Source organism: Astatotilapia calliptera, chromosome 15, assembly GCF_964374335.1.
Source record: "Astatotilapia calliptera chromosome 15, fAstCal68.1, whole genome shotgun sequence".
NCBI classification, from domain to species: Eukaryota; Metazoa; Chordata; class Actinopteri; order Cichliformes; family Cichlidae; genus Astatotilapia; species Astatotilapia calliptera.
In genome coordinates, this window is record NC_137436.1 from 18,070,277 (window position 1) to 18,087,696 (window position 17,420).

General features: G+C 38.1%; 1 protein-coding gene across 1 annotated transcript; it reads left to right on the forward strand.

Annotated features, from left to right (window-relative positions):
- Positions 1-8: 8 nt before the first annotated feature.
- Positions 9-12,855, forward strand: knl1 (kinetochore scaffold 1). The gene is made up of 32 exons (XM_026142595.2): positions 9-218; positions 971-1,005; positions 1,135-1,171; positions 1,251-1,310; positions 1,417-1,499; positions 1,578-1,633; positions 1,718-1,742; positions 1,852-1,892; positions 1,982-2,034; positions 2,156-2,822; positions 3,135-3,187; positions 3,387-3,774; positions 4,172-4,209; positions 4,343-4,934; positions 5,092-5,144; positions 5,448-7,796; positions 7,884-7,998; positions 8,121-8,179; positions 8,272-8,370; positions 8,465-8,580; positions 9,164-9,254; positions 9,468-9,584; positions 9,701-9,788; positions 10,098-10,160; positions 10,256-10,295; positions 10,428-10,532; positions 10,624-10,724; positions 10,931-10,990; positions 11,147-11,256; positions 11,579-11,700; positions 11,828-11,953; positions 12,138-12,855. The coding sequence occupies exons 2-32, from the start codon at positions 977-979 to the stop codon at positions 12,232-12,234; spliced, it is 6,033 nt and encodes a 2,010-aa protein (XP_025998380.2). The 5' UTR covers positions 9-218; positions 971-976; the 3' UTR covers positions 12,235-12,855.
- The last annotated feature ends 4,565 nt before the right edge of the window (positions 12,856-17,420 follow it).

Sequence of the window (17,420 nt, forward strand, 5' to 3'; positions counted from 1 at the left end):
TACAGACGGACCTCAGTGCGCACGCGTGAAGGCGGCTAAATTCAAAACTCAAGACGTTAGCATCGAGACTTGTTCACATTAGCTTCAAAATTGTTACGTATCGTATGCAATGTGGTTGAAGATAAACGACTTGAAAATGGTTTCAAGTTAGTTAAGAAGTAATAATAAAAAACGTATTTGTCTTAGAACGCCGCAACATCACAATCAACAATAGCAAGGTAAGCGCCGTAATGCTTCTTTGGTGTTCGGTTGTTTTCTTGTTTGATTACGTGAATGGGAAGCTAATAGTAACGTCAGAGTTAGTGGTTATCGGTTTGTCTATTTAAAATATGATTTTTACAAGGGGAAATGCAGAACGCTGCCTAGCTTTGTTTATTATTTCAAATAAGTTACGTTAGCAGTATTTATCGAGCTGCATTTGTTCATAAGGTCTTGGTAAATTGAATGACAGTGTAGTGGTGGTTTCCCATTTCATGGCTGCTGGAGAACAGTGGCGTTACTTTTGCACACCTGACAGGTGTGGCGTAGTAACTTTAAGTTTTCAAATTTTTTTTAAATCAAGGTTGTAACTTACGGTCATGTGAAAAAGAAAGTTTGCACAGGACTGTGCAACTACACACCGAGATTCAGGAGCTTCCAGAACCACCTTAGCAGCAATAACTGTTTGTTGGCATTTGTTCATGCTCATAAGGTCTTACCCCAGCATTTCATTCTGCTTAATAAAGTCTTTTAAACTTTGTTAAACAGTGGTGAATTTATTGTAATTATTGTCAAATAAAACCATTGCCACTACTTTAGAAACAATTGTTTTTGTGTCCAAAGATAATGCTTCATTTTTACACTTATCATGTCTGCTAATCCCAAATACCCAGGACAAATTAAAAATGCTTCTTAAGCAACATTTTGGGTTTCAGGAAGACACTGCAGAAACAATGATTTCTATATAAAGCATTATTTTATATTCGTACAGTTGACGATGGAGCCTCTGGATCCTCCAAAAAATAAGTGAGTGCGAAATTACTGTATTAAATAAAAAGGACATTGATATCGAGGCATTCCTACTTTACACCTTATGTTAACAAATGTATTGTGATATTTATGTAATAGTTTTATTGTTCATGCTTTGTGTTACAGTGAAGGCAGTGGATTTTCAAGGCGCCGCCTTTCCTCGGTAAGTATCTTAATCAGAGGTGTGATTTTATTTATTTCTGTACAAATGAACTAAACTGTTTGCACCTTGTAATTTTCAGATTTTAAAAGCACCACGGAAATCAGCCAGGTTCCCTGACCAAGATCAGCAAGAAAATGTGGTAAACAGAGAGTCTGATATAAGATTTCCAACTGCCTGTGGCAGTAGACACCCTTAAGGTTTAAAAATTAAAAAGTGGTGATATAATTTAGCCTTTTTCCTCTTAGGTGGAACGTGTCAAACCAGTGGAAAAGAGGAATTCAAGACGAGTCAGTTTTGCCCCTGCTAATGACGTCCTTCTGTTTTCTAAGTGAGACACGAAGAAATGCTCCTTTTACAAAAAGTACCTAACCACAAGTTGACCTAATCAGCGCTTCTCTCTTTATAGGGATGTCAAAAATGCCTCCCCTGTCCGAAGCCCTTTGCAAGAAATAATAACAGCAAGTATGTAATGTAGTATTATGTATAAGAATGTAATTTTTAAAACTTTTTGTAATTTTTATAATTATATTGTATGTTATTCTACAGCAGGAGCAACAACCACACAAAATAGGTAAGGTGAAATGAGCTATTAAGGTCCAGCCTGTCATGTGAATTTCAAGTCTTATCACAAAGAGTCAAATAAATCTCTCACATAAATGCTTTGGATTTTTTTGTACAAGGGTGCAAGAGGGAGTCACTGAAGATGGGAGTGAAATAATTGGTAGGATCATTGTTTTCAATGTACTGTCCACATTATCTGTTAGATAGTTATAGAGATTGCTGTTACTAAATTCAGGTCTCCAAATGTAGGTATGGAAACTCTTTTGAATGCTCCTCTACATGTTTCCCAACAAAAGGATAAGGTAAATTTGAAGTCGATATTTGCATTTATTACATTATTATAATGCTTAATAATAGCAGAAGTATTTTAACTTAACATTTGTTGTTCCCATTAACTGACCAAAGGTTGTTTACCTTTATTAGGCCACTGGAGATGACTTTGGGGAAAAAACAATGATGTTTTCCACAGAAGATGCAACCATGGACATGACCCAAAGCCACACTATAAATATTGCTGCAGACATACCTGAAGATATACCCCTTCACAAGTATGACATTTTCCCAGTTCTTGGAGAAAATCGCTTGATAAATGATAAAGCCACAGTCCCACCACTATCCACAGGCAGAAATGTCGATGTAAGCACATCATTGTCATGTTTGGATCCTGGATTTGAAAACTTCCTTGCAAGTCTGTCTAAACCAAGTGGCCAGAGCACTAATGCTGTAAACATAACGATGACTCTTCCTGCTGAAGCATCCTCTGAAGAAACAAAAGGCTCCCTGGTCCAGATTAAAACACAAAGGCCTAATTTGGATAAAGAAAATCAAGTTCCAGTGTCCGTTTCTGCTGTGATGGAGAAGACACCACATAACACCAGGAAAACTGGAGAATCCTCCTACAGGAGTGCACTCTGTCCAGAAGATGATGTGAGCATGGATATGACTGAAGCCCAGACAGGTCGCATCCTGGGAGTCTGTGATGATGACGATAATCCTTTCCAGTGTCTTTTTCCTACTCAAGACATGTACACCCACTCACAGATGAAACGGCAGCAGAGCAGTAAAGCATCAGGATTAACCAACCCAAAAGGTATCACATTTATGTCTGTCACTCAAATTAAAGGACAACTCTTCAGCATTTATACATCAGCTTATAAGTGATAAGAAGAAAATATGGGATGCCAAGCAGAGACGACAAATTTGTGTTCTGCCACGGTTCCTTTAATGTAGACCATTTTTCATAAATATCTTGTCGTCTAGGCTCACAACTTTATGAAAGTCTAATACTAGAGCAAGGAAATTATCCCTGTATGCATTGTATGAATTTTATGCTTCATCAGTTTTAATGCTAATTGAATGGAATTTCAAATGGCCTTAATTTCATTTCACTTTTAATTATCAGATAAAGTGTCCTTGATAATTCCTCTCGTACCTGCTCCTCATCAAAGACATAAGGTAAGTTTGGCATTTCTTTTTTTTAAACTTTGCTTTTAGATGAAATAGAACATATAAGCAAGTCATGCATGGGAGGTTTTGTCTTTAGTTGCTCGTAACATAGTATAGATTTAAAATGTTGTCTTTGAATGCTAATAATTGTTATTTCAAAGTAAAGTTTTGGTTGGCATGTAGTAATTGTTTGTGTTCTGTTCTTCAGGTGAGCTCTGATGCGAAAAACGAATGCAGAGAGAAGACAGTAGTGTTTGCTGCAGATGACGAGTTTATGGACATGACTGGGTGTCACACAGTAAACATCGCCTGTGGTCCCTTGGTTCCAGAGGAAAAATCAGCAGATATTGATAAAGAAAACTTGCCACTAAATACCACTCAAAATGTTAGAGAGCCTTTTAAAGCCGTTATCATCTGTCCTGAACTAAGCATGGATATGACAGAAGCTCAAACTGGCCACGTTTTGGAAGGTGTGCAGGACGATCCTTTTCAGTTTCTTTTTCCACCACAAGACATGTACACCCACTGTCTCAAGAAAGCAGATGGTACTTCAGGACAGCGGATAAGTGAAGCACTCAAATCATCTAACCATAAAGGTAAGGTGCTGTTCGAACCCTGTTGTTTCTGAGAGGGGGGAAAAGGGTAATCTAAAGTGAGGAGGAGCTTAAACACAATTTCAGACAGTAGATGAATTTAATTGCTGAACCAAGACCTATTGTAAGAGAGGGGGGAAAAGCAAAACTGAACTGTAATCCATACAAAGTTACTCTACCAGAGCTTAAGAATAAAAAAAGGAAATGACAGAAACTTTAAATCTTCGTTTCAGGTCATGTGAATGCTTTTGTATTTAATTTCCTGAAATTTATTTTCCAAAACAGATTCTCCTTTATTTATTTATTTATTTTCAACCAATTAATTAATGATTTCACTAGTTTTGCAGTGTTCTGGTTTCTTTAGCTAATCTATTTATTTATTACCCATTTCCACATTTAGGCATTGAAGCTTCATCTTCAAAGGCACTAAAAAATCAGGTGAGATTAAATATTTTCCCCTTTTATTTTTCAACGCAATACTTGTTCTAGCTGGTCTGGAAGATAGAACATATTGCCAAATCAAGGTTGATATTTTGCTGTATACTCAAAGTATTTCCTTTCCCATCCACAGAACAAACCTGACATTGAGAACAACTACAGCGAGAAAACAGTGAGATTTTCTGCAGATGATGCCTGTATGGATGTGACACGAAGTCACACTGTAAATATCCACCAGTTGCAAGTACAGTCTGACCAAAATTTTGACTTTTTACCTGCTAAAGAGAAAACTTTAAGATTCACTCCAGATGACTGTATTATGGATAAGAATTATGGCCTCACTACCAACACTGCCAGTAATTCAGCATCCAATTCAGTAAATTCTGAGAAGAAACAAGACCGTCAAATATGTGATCTGCCTAGGAACACATCTTTGTCAGCACATAGTTTGGATCCAGGGTCAAAAAACCTTACAGCTTCCTCCAGCATTAATCCTATGATTACTAAAATGAATTCTAATGGAAATGCAGTATGTCCCAAAGCAGACATAAGCATGGACATGACTGAAGCTCAAACTGGCTACATTTTGGAAGGGGATGCAGGCACAGCTACAGATGCCCGTCTTCAGGATCATTTTCCCACGCAAAGCATACACGCCCAAAGTGGTAATGTCAGAAAAGCTGACTGGCAGAACAGTAAAGCAACTGGATTATCAAGCTGTAAAGGTATGAAAACGGCAAAGTTATTGGGCTTTTTTGTTTGTTTTGTTTTTTTTACATAGAAAATGTACAGAGTGCCTCAGTTAAGTTTTAATAATTATTATATATTGAAGTTATGGTCAGGTAGCTGTTTCTCACTCAGTTTTACCATGTCCACCTTAAGGTAAAGAAAACTTCCTGAAGACTTCTGGAAACACAAAGGTGCAAAGACAGCAGGTGAGCATAAACATGTCTTGATCTTTTTGTGGTTAGTTTTATTCAGGTAGCTGCACCAAATAATGCCTTTGTTTTAACAAAGGATCAAATAAATTTAAAGAGACAGGGTCATTTTGGTCAATATTTGCTTTACATTAAAGGCATTTGTTTTATTTTTATCAAGTTTATATGGTTTCAGTAAGACATTTTAATTTTACTACAAACCTGAGATGTCATAAAAAGTCAATCAAATAGTGAGGCCTCTGGTCTGTGTGGAAACATATCTTCATGAACACATGTGCTCTGCTATACTGTCTTTCTCAGGTTAAGCTTGATGTGGACAATGACTGCAAAGAGAAGACAGTGGTTCCTGTTAATGATGCCCTTATGGAAGTTACACAAAGTCTCACAGTGAACATTGTCAGTGATTTAGAACTGCAGTCTCACCAAGACACAGGCCTCTTACCTGCTAATGGAGAAAAGACAGTGAGGTTCAGTATACATGATGCTGCCATGGAGGTGACACGAAGTCACACGGTGAACATTGCCACCAACCTAAACCTGCAGTCAGATCACAATTCAGACCTTTTACCTCCTCTTGGAGAAAAAACTGTGAGGTTTGGTACAGATGATGCTGCCATGGAGGTGACACGAAGTCACACGGTGAACATTGCCACCAACCTAAACCTGCAGTCAGATCACAATTCAGACCTTTTACCTCCTCTTGGAGAAAAAACTGTGAGGTTCGGTACAGATGATGCTGCCATGGATGTGACACGAAGTCACACGGTGAACATTGCCACCAACCTAAACCTGCAGTCAGATCACAATTCAGACCTTTTACCTCCTCTTGGAGAAAAAACTGTGAGGTTCGGTACAGATGATGCTGCCATGGATGTGACACGAAGTCACACGGTGAACATTGCCACCAACCTTAACCTGCAGTCAGATCACAATTCAGACCTTTTACCTCCTCTTGGAGAAAAAACTGTGAGGTTCGGTACAGATGATGCTGCCATGGATGTGACACAAAGTCACACGGTGAACATTGCCACCGATGTAAAGTTGCTGTCAGATCACAGTTTACCTCTCAATGTAGAAAAAACTGTGAGGTTCAGTACAGATGATGCAGTGATGGATATGACACGAAGTCACACTGTAAAGATTGCCACTGATTTTGACAAGAAGTTACATCAAAATGTGGATTTTCCACCTACCTCCGAAGAAAAAACGGGGAGGTTCAATGCAAATGATGGAGCAATGGATATGACAGAGTGCCTCACTGAAAGTATTCCAAGTGTTTCTGCACCATACCTGGTTCTACCATTGCAAAAGGTTCTGCCCATCCAGGAAATCCAGGGTTTTTCTTTTAAAGTAGAGAAATCAAATAGTGAAGCCTGTGGTCTGCGTGGAAACATATCTTCATCAGCACATGATTTATATCAAGAATTTAAAAACTTGTCAAACACAAGTGACCCATGGACTGATATTAAATCACAGGACAATGATATACCATCCCCTCAAAAAGCTACTGACCCAAGGGACATACTGATACAGCTTAAAACACAGAAACCTGCTATGAATACTGAAAGTGAAGCTCCAGGTTTGGTTTCATCTTTCATAAAGAAGCCAGTAAGTACAACCATGATGGACTGTACAGAAATCAATTTGAGCATGGATATGACTGAAGCTCAAACAGGATGCATTTTGGGTCAGACGTGCACAGATGACCCCCTTCAGCGCCTGTCCTCCACACAAGATCCCAATTCAGACCATTTGCGGCAAACTGGGATTGCATCACAGAGGAGTGGTGATTTGGGGTTATCCAATCCTGATGACCAGGAAATTATGAATGTGCCAGATTCTCTGAACTCAAATGAAAGGGAGAACACAGAAGAACCTGAACCAAGAACTACAGCTTGTCTGATATCACAGGATATGGAAAGTTCACCCAAGGTTCCTGGAAAGGATGTGGATGCATTGTGCTCACGAAAGTCTAGACGAATCAGTTTAGCTGATATTCAGTCAAAAGTAAGGCGTTTGAGTCACATGATAAGTGCAGCTCCCAGTGCAGTCGTAACTGATAACTGCACTGCACCTTTGCATCATTTGGAACAAGACCTGGGGAAAAACTCAAAAGATAAAACGTTACCTGTCACTATGGCAGAACCAGAAGCTGAAATGGAATTGGTAAACACTGAAGACAATGCACGAGCTCAGTGTTTTATAGAAGCAGAGCATCCCAGTGATGCTATTACTACAACTCCTTTCAGCTCAAAGACCAAACAGCTTATGTCAAGAATCTCACTGGGAGGCTTTAAGCCGAAACTGCCCCAAAAATGCAAACCTGATGAGTCAAAGAGAGTGAAATCTTCAGGAGACCATACAAAGACGATCACCGTCAACGTTGCCAAGGAGCTGAACAACTTTGATGATGATGTTAGTGATATTTATGATGAAGAGCTGGGTAGTTATGAAGATATGTCAGAAGCACTGGACACTAGGAGTCCTCAGAAAAGTCAAGAGTTCAACATGGTCGAGCCTTTAGAGAACACTGTGTTTGAAGAAGATGTCATTAGCCCTGTTCATGGACAAAAGAGACTTCTGCCAGAAGATAAAACTAATGTGGAGGATCAAAAGAGAATGAAAACATCCTGTGTGACTGTTGAAGTGGTAGGTCAGCTTTCTCTGTTTTACGTAATTTACCTTTAATATGGTTTCTTTTATCCCATGTGTTTTGTTTCTTCTTGTGCATTGCAGTCAGAGGTCATAGAGTGTGACAGTAATATTACTACAGCTCGTACGACTACACAGACAATAGATTCCTCCAGCAATCACACAGCCAGCATCAAATGTGAAACTGCATCTGAGTCAAGTAAGTTCTTATCTTTGACGTTGATGGGCATCATTAAGATCTTGTATTCCTGATTGAAATAATGTTTCCTTTTACACTATTATTATTAAATATCTTTGTTTTCTTTTGGTTTTGTTTTTTAGCTTTTAAACACAGCTTGTTTGAATCTCAGCTTGAAGACAGTGCTGTTGATGTGCAGATGGTAAGAAGTTTTATTTTTAAAAATTGATTTATTTGAAATCTGAAAATGTGCACTTGCCTCATATTTGACTGCATTCGATGCCTTGATTACAGAAACTCAAAGATGGCACCATAACGGTCTTGGAGTTCTTTAAACTCTTCGGCATTGACTTTGTCATCCATAATCCTCGGGAGAGTGTCCTTCCTGGCAGAGTAGGTCAATCTTCTGTGTTAAAAATTACTTCCCCATTATATATACACAAAAAAAATATTATGTTATAGTGACTTCTTTTTGTTGTTTTTTCAGTTTTTGTCAGACACAGAGGCCTCACCAATGGATTTACTGAAAGACCAACATATCAGTCGTCCTAAACAGATGGTTTATGAGACGGATGTCTTTAACCTCAACGAAAAGGTTGAAGGGTATGTGCACTTCAAGTTTTATAACATATACTGTACACATGATTAAACCTACAGAAATATGCTGAAAACATTAAGTAGTTAAATACATTTATTCATCTAAACTTGTGGTTTAGATCAGCGGTCCCCAACCTTTTTTGCACCATGTTTGACAATATTTTCACGGACCGGCCTTTAAGGTGTCCTGGATAAATACAACAAAATAAAACCAGTACCGGTACCAAAAAAAGAAAATTTATTCATAACACACGGGGTAAGACCCAGAGAAACTGAGTGTAACCATAAAAACAATTTAAAAATTAACGTTAAAAACCCTGAAAACCATAAAATTCACACCTGAGTCTCAACACTCACAGCCCGGTACTAAACGACTCACGGACTGGTACCGGTCCGTGGCCCGGGGGTTGGGGACCACTGGTTTAGATGAATTGCGCTGTATCGCTGTAAACTGACAAAATCACAAGGAAAAACTGGGTGTAGCTTACAAACACAATTATAACTCATTAGAAATTGTACAATTCTTTTTATGTTTAATCTCATACGTTACAATTGAAGTTTAAAAACATGTCTGTTTTGTTCTTTCTAGGCTGAAGGTGCGAATGCAGGATCTAAACAAACCTCTTAATACTGTCAATAGATCTTTGTGGGAGGACATGAGATATGCTTCAGATAAAGAGGTATTAGTCAAAGTTTTTTTTTTTTTATGTGATATGTTTACATTTATTTGGGCAGGATGAACATTAAGTAATTTACAGTGTATATTTTTTTAATTGCAATGCATTTTATTTAACTTTATTTAGCTATTGGCCTTTGCTGTGCGCTTGTGTGTGACATGAATTTGGCATCTGTTCCCACAATTCACCCAATGCGGCGTTTGTTTGAATCAACAGCTGAAATCTTTCGGTGCTAAACTAAAGGAGAGAAATAACTTCTTCAGAAAAACAAGCAAAGTTCAGTCACATGAACTGAAGGAGGTTCTGTACTCAAATCTTTTGCAGGCGAATCTGGTAAGAACTTCCACACATTTAGAAAAAAACACTAAAATGCAAAATTGGGGACTTCAAAATGAAATTGACATTGTTTTGTTTTGGGGTTTGTTTTTTTGTTTTTGTTTTGTTTCCAGGAGGAGCAGCAGAAGTTAAGAGGAAGAATTCAGGAAGCAGATGAGATGATAAAAACTCTGGATGACTGTATTTGTGAATTAGAAACAGGTATAGCTACTTTGAAAACATGACTTTCCTGTTTGTGATATACCACAGAGTTTGCTCGTTTTGTAGATATTAACTAATGTTTCAGTCACTAACATATGTATTTCTCTATCGTTTGGCTGTTGCTAGATGAAATCGATCGCAAAGATGGTGCTGCACCGCAAATCTCTATGTGATTGCTTTTGTTGCTGGCACATTTCCAAAGTTGTCAGTAGTTTTGATGGAAGATGATGACCTGTTAGCAAACCCTTCTCTGGGGGCACAAGTAGGTTGGATGTGTTGCTCTAGCCTAACATATTCTCCTTCATTTAGAATTTGCTGCAGTTGAAGAAAAAGGGTTTGAAGACAAACCAAGTCTGAAGTCGCTGCAGGAAGGTAACTTAATACAGTTTCATCTATTTGTTTTTTATTTTACGTCAGTTTAATTGAATAAGTCCTAAGTGCTTTTACTGGTTCATTTTGTTTAACAGAAATGAAGAGAGTCACTGAGACGACGGCTGATAATGAGAGGTCGGTTAAAATTAACTATCCTTTTTTTTTTTTTTTTTTTTTTCTTCGTTGAATTATGCAGTGAATGTTGAGAATTACCAGTTTTGAGCGGTCTCGTTTATTTCTTCTTTGTTTTCTTTGTTCCTGCTAAAGACAAATATCTGAACTAGAGATGCAGAAGAAGCAGAATTCAAGTAAAGTCAAAAGGCTTCGAGCTGAAACGAGGAACCTGGAGATTCATATGGGCCTTCTGAATATGTCAGTACCAGGAACATTTTTTACAGCTTTAGACCAGTCCTGTAAACAAATATGATAACGCAAAACTGGTTTTGTACATTGTTTACATCAGGATGAATGAATGGAAGCTCAGAGAAATGAGGGACAACTGCAGAGTCTTCACTTTCCTCCATGAGACCATGCATCTGCAGCTGGTGTTTGAAAAGGCCAATGGTATTTCTTTTTTTCATGTTTTCTCATACAGTTTAAAGCAGTTTCTAACAGTTGTGAATATCTTGTACTCATGGTTGCACCTCAGTCAGTAGTGTTTGCGCAAACCTTGAACAATATTAAAATTTAGATTTTGCTTAATTCTGTTGGTTTGGGTTTTTTTTTTTTTTAAGGCACACTCTAATAACTTTGTTTTTCTGCTTTTGAAGGTAATGATGCCGACACTGAGCAGAAAATAACACACATCACTTTTAAACTGGAACTCGATGGTAAGAAAATAAGTACAAGAAGCATTCTGTGATGGATGGTTATTAGATGGTTATTCTTTTCATCCTACCTGCCATGCTAAATTAATGGCCTTTGGCTACCTTTAATTGCACTTACTATGAAGAATATGTACTGAAAGCAATTATGTTTCCTACCAGATGAGAAGTCGCAGTGCCATGCACGCCTTGTTCACAAATTGGTCTCCGAGTACATTGAAGGTGAAAGTTGCTGGGTAAAGAAATACCCAACAAGAAGACAAGTACCAAAGGTAAGTGTAAATAAACACCAGATGCATACAAAGGACAGAAACAGGCTCATGTAAAATAGGTCAGATACTTAACCCCGAGTTGCTCCCAATGTGAATGCGTGTGATAAAGCACTAGAGAAAAGTGCCTGTGTTTAATTAGATCAGGCCTGTGGGCTGTTTCTCGCATACTTTTGTTGCATCTGCAGTGATCGCCCCCTGGTGGCCATTAAAACAAATGCCAGTTTAAATTACTCTGTTTTAGCTTAAGTGATGAGACCCAGAAGATGTATGTTTATTGTTTATACAGTCTGTGGTAACGTATTTTGCCTGCTGTTGTTCCCAGCTGCTCCATGATGTCAGCCTGGTGGTGAGTCGCTGTCGTCTTCTGGGAGAGGAACTGCGTCTCCTGAAACTGTGGGGAGGGCTACGGCTGGATATACTCGACATCAGCTGCATGGACACCAAGTAAGAACTACAGTGCTTCACAGAAATAACAAATATTCCACTTTTTGATCCAAAAAAATCATTCACATCTGCATGCAGTTTTGCATTTTGCAATACTGAGGTGTATAACATTCAATTATTCTTCCAGAGTGCGCATTGTCTTCAGCACTCTGAAGAAATTTTCCAAATTTGAGGTAGTCTTTGGCATCTCTCTCATCAACCACTTCTGTGTCCTGCAAGTAGAGAGCTTTAAAAACTTAATTGGAAGCACAACGTAAGTAAAATTTTAATATAAATCAAGAAATTTAGATTTAAAAAACCTATTGTTTATTTAATGAATACTGACAGAAATTACGTTGTTTTACGGAGCATATTACTATTGAAGGTAACCGTGTCAAAGGAATAATATATTATCTTCAAGTATAACATTAAATTTTTACATTTTTGTGTATTGCTAGGATTCAACAGATTGAAGACATTGTGGCTTCGTTCACTCCCGCCAAGAACCTGCTGACAAAGACTGTCAGAGAGATTCATGAAGTGTTATTATGTTGAGACCAGGAATGAGTCCAGGATCACATTTTGATTCTAGTTGTTTGTAATTAAACTCTGTTGTACAGTATAGAGGGGAAAAACTAAAAACTTAAATTCTTTTACAAATCAAAGAATAAGTATAATGTACAGAGTCTTAGTCTGTTTCTTCTGGTGTTTGAAAGATGTGCTGTTTTGCTTTTTGCTGTACACACAAACAGTTCTCACTGTACAAATCTGTTCTGTTTCTGCAGACTTTAATGTCCCAATATGGGCAAAAAAATAAAAAGATGAATTGGCTCAAATGAAAGCTATGTTGGGAGGCAAAAGGATTTGCAAACATTGAAATCCCAACTCTTTAAAAAAAAACAAAAAAACAACAACCCAGCATTACTGACTGCACGATTATGGTCACTGTAGTTTAAAGCATAAAACCCTATTATTGGTGTGGTGCAGTTCCCAGAGTTGCCTCTAGATGGTGGACATTACCCATCACCTGTTGGAAGTTTTTGCTGAACCTCCCACATGTAAATATCAGTATCGCTTCATTTTGTTTATACTGAAATGATTATAAGCACATACTCTCTTTCCAGGCCTTTTTATTAGACAGCAGTAACTGTAAAATAAACATGCTTTGCATTATAATGGCTGTGTGAGTATTTTGTGCCACATTTTCACCCAATTTTCTTTGTTTGAAAATGGATCACAGTAAAGAATAAAACAGGGTGTCTGTTAAATTGGCTGAAACATGTGACACGTGCTATGATCAATAATACAAATTAAAATGTGAAATTAGATTGCAGGTGAGTAGACACCACTGAGAATAATCCATCTTCATTAAGCTTAATTTAAAATTTCCATGACCTCAAATGATTCAATAAGTCTTTGAAATGGTCAGTATTTCTAATTCTTAAACATATTTCTCAAGCATTGCAAAGGACATAGGGTAAAAACTGACTTTTGCAAAACAGCTGAACTGCAAGCTTAAATGTGCTAAAGAAAGCTCTACAAATAAGGCATCAAAATGCATCTTCCTCTGCAACTGCTGTACTTTGGTTAGACTTCGGAGGTCACTATGGGTCTGAAATATATGGTGCTCTGGTAGCTGTTGCCTTTGTTCAGTAAAAAAAATCAAGATATTTAGAAAGTTTTGTCCCACATTTCAAATGATAGTGTTTGTCCTGAAATAAAAGAAACCTTTAAGATGTTATATGTAGTTTGTAGGTAGATAGAGTATGCAGGTTATGGACCTATATTATATACTGTGTCCCTATACTTTAAGGCAGCGGTCCCCAACCCCCGGGCCTCGGACCGGTACCGGTCCGTGAGTCGTTTGGTACCGGGCCGCGAGAGTTGAGGCTCAGGTGTGAAATGTATGGTTTTCAGGGTTTTTATTGGTTTTCAGCGTTAATTTTGTTATCGTTTTTATCGTTAACTCTGTTTTCCTGGGTCTTTTCAGGTGTGTTATGAATAAATCTTCTTTTTTTCGGTACCGATACTAGTTTTATTTTGTTGTATTTATCCGTGACACCTTAAGGCCGGTCCGTGAAAATAATGTCGGGCATAAACCTTGCCTGATCCTGGCTCTGTTCTCAGCCAAGACATGACTGACATGGACAGTGTCCGGAGTTCATCTGAAAGGTCAAACAGCCAGAGACGAGCCTCTAAGAAGACGGATGGGGGTGGGCAATGACAGTCTACTCCCCGAGCCCCGACATCAAGGGTCAAAGTGGATGTTTCCAAACCGTCACCCTCGAGTGAGCCACAAGGGGAGATGAAGTCCTCCCTTCCTCCCCCAGGAACAACGGCTGCTGTCAAACCAAATAGAGGACAGCAACATTTGGGTCTCCTGACCTCCTGAGGGTCAACTCAATTTGATTTTAATCGATCAACCGAAGGATTTTTCATTATGTGTGTGAGCGATTCATTCGGTCATTAGATTATCATACAACACTGAGAACAGGAGCAAAGTTTTTCCTCAAGGTCACTCTTGTTATATTACGTGATTGAATTTCACTTGGTTTTCTTTTTGTTTTGCAAATACCTGAGAAGAAATGTGGCTCAGTCATTGCTTCCTTTCCTGCTTGAAAAGATTTCCTTTCTAACGTATTTACCAGTTTATTGCAGTTATGTGACCTTCTTATTAGCTGTGCAATTAAGTCGTTAAAAACAGATTCCAGACTTAATGTATTATATGATTATGTAATTTGCTTTAAATCCTGTGACAGACTGGCAAGCTGTTCACGGTGTACCCTACCGCTCACCCTGTGCCAGTCAGGATATGCCCCCATGTGACTGACAACTGATTAAGAAAATGGATGGACTGATTGATGTTTTAAATCTTATTAGCATGGCCTTTCTTCACTGTCCATAATTATGTGTTGATATTCCTGAAAAGTGCCTAATAATCCACTTTGCACAATTATTTACATGGGTATTCATCACTGTAATTTCAGTGTTACCCCAAAATGAAATAATGGTTACGGACAAATTCGGGTGAAAAGCAACTGAACATTTATTAAACCACCTGAAAGGTAAATAATTCAGATCAGTGGGCTTTCCTTTGTACTTAAACACATTAGAAGACTAGAGTCAACAGATCAACCAGCAGCATACAATTGATATGATGCTGCTGCTGTAATGCTCACCAGTTACCAAGCCATCAACTTTGCCACTAAATACTAACCTGATGTTTGTTTAAAGAGTAAGGCATAACCAATGTAATTCACAAACCTATGTGCTCCTCAAGAAGAAGAAACCAAAAATTAACTGGATTCAATATCTCAATACTATGAAAGTCTTAGAGCTACAGTACAGTGCTTTTTAAAACAAGAAGTCAGTCACAAAGTGCTTTACAGAGCTTTTTTTTGTTTTTTAATCAACACGTAAGAACACGTAAGCATGAGTACAATAACACAAAAACATTATCCAAATGTCTGAATAGATGAGTTTTAAGCTAGTTTTTCAAAAATACCACAAAGTTCCAAAAAGAGTTTTACAGTGTTTCACAATTTTGGCGCTAAGGTTTGGAATGTACAGTCCCACTTAGTTTTTAGACAGATACGTAGAATAACAAAAAGGTCTACGGACTAAGGATCCAGCTTGAAGAAAAGTGGTGGGGTAGATCAAGAATATAAATGAGAGCCATTAAAAGTAAAAAACACAATTTTAAATTGATACCTAAAGCTGACCGGAAGCCAGTGCAGGCACTTTAAAACTGATGTGATATGAGAGAATTTATGAGAGTAAGTTAAAAGCCTCAGAGTGATGTTTTGGACAGATTGGAGGTGATTAATTAGTAATTACCACATGAAGGTGAGAACTAGAAGGGCATTTAGACACTTGGCAAATCCTCCACCAAGGATGCTGCTGCTTTTTAAGTGATGCCCCTTCTTAGAGTTTTCTAGAACGTGATCGCGATCTATACCAAAATTTAAAGGGTTCGTTTTTTTGCTGAAGCACAAACATAAAAACAACACTTCGCACAAAAGTTTACTGATTTATAAAGAATTCATTAGAAAATAAAATTGTGCTTGATTGGAGATGGTCCAAGTGAACCTAAGCATACATGTTTCACATCTTTGTATGAGATACACGGTATATGAGATTAAACACTTTTTCTTTCTGGGAGACAAATATAAAGTCACATTGTGATTTTGGATGAAATTAGGTGGTAGCATGTTGTCACTGCACCAAAGGCCTAATTCTCTAAAGTGGAACATTTGGCCTCATGTGGCCTCATTCAAATCTATTTATCCTCTGATCTAGGAGCAGTATTTCACCTTAGTAACCCTATCAGTGTCCTTCACTGACATCAGAAAGACGGAAGGTTTGAGGTAATACAATTGGTTTTGGATGATGGAAAAGTTCATTGAGCGTTTATTTGTATTTAGATCTAAATGCAGCCATCTGTCAGACACACTGGAGAACTAGTCCAGAAATAAAACATGCATGAAAATGAAGAACATAAGCACTTTATTTAGGTCTGTTTTCCAAATTTCCGTAACAAGAATAGGATTGTATGTAACTTTTGTATATCCAGTTGACGGGAATGAACAAAAGGGTTAAAGGTGTTTTTGCAACAGGGGATATGTGCAGGCTTTCTGCTGCGATAGTGTGTTGATGGTAGGGAGCTGTGTCACTACACAGTTTACTACTAAGCATTGTTGTTATCACCATCAGCCTCTCCCCACTTCCCACTCACAGCCTTCCTGCGCTACTGCAAAGCTGAGGTTGGGGGCATTGTTGTTAGGGGGCATTAGAGGGCGTTCTAATTGATCCTTCCAGGCAGGTAATTAGCTCTGATGGCATGTGCACCCATGGTGATGAGAATGACAGAGACATAGCCACGTCCTGCCCCTCACCCCAATCATCAACACTCAAATAAAGACTATGTGACCCATGGAGTTGCCACATTCTCTGGTCATTCTTAGGAAAAGACAATAGGTCTGGCTTGTTAAAATAGGCTCCCTCTCAGCGGGGGAACACAGGAGCCACAGCAGCTGTCCCATAGTATAAAGCTTCAATAGTCTGAGCAACCACAGAACCTCCAGTACAAAGATTTGCTTTTTTTATACTTCTGTGAGGACATACAACATCTCATTAGGAATGAAATATTAAAAGTATTAACATAAACCTTCCCTAGATCTCCGCTACTATGTGAGAATGTTAGAAAGGTTATTGTTCATAAAAATGTGAAAATTAAAAGTCTGTTTTTATTTAACGGTAATTTTACAATAGGGGTAAAATGTACAAAAAAAGGGATATTTGCAATCCAGGATGTGGCATGTGATAGGACCAGAGTGAGTCATCCAATGTTAGACCACAGCCTTTATATAATATAGACTGTATATAAAAGATGAAAGAATGATGACGTCATCCACTAGCTAGACAAGTCCTGTCTTGGAGCCACAAGCTGAGCATTTTGTTGTTTTGTCAGAATCTTAAGGTTTTGAATGGCCATAATGAGTAGAGGTGGGCGTGACTAAGACACTGAGGGACACGAGATATTCATATTGTTACGATTGGTTAATCTGAGAGTGGCTCCACTCTAAAGCATTTCCTGTTTTATTCCTCCTATTTGACTCCAACTGGAGCCAGAATTTGTAGAACATACATTGTTTTCTTTCTAAAAAAAAAAAAAAAAAAGACTTAAAACAGAGACAAACAACTCAGCAAATGTTTACTGAGGTCATAGCCCAAAGAAGGAA

Bases quoted from the DNA above. Each gene is read 5' to 3' on its own strand.
- knl1 (XM_026142595.2), top strand. From the start codon at position 977: ATGGAGCCTCTGGATCCTCCAAAAAATAA. The intron at 1,500-1,577 runs GTGAGACACGAA...CTCTCTTTATAG, and splicing joins GACGTCCTTCTGTTTTCTAA to GGATGTCAAAAATGCCTCCC. The intron at 1,634-1,717 runs GTATGTAATGTA...GTTATTCTACAG, and splicing joins GCAAGAAATAATAACAGCAA to CAGGAGCAACAACCACACAA.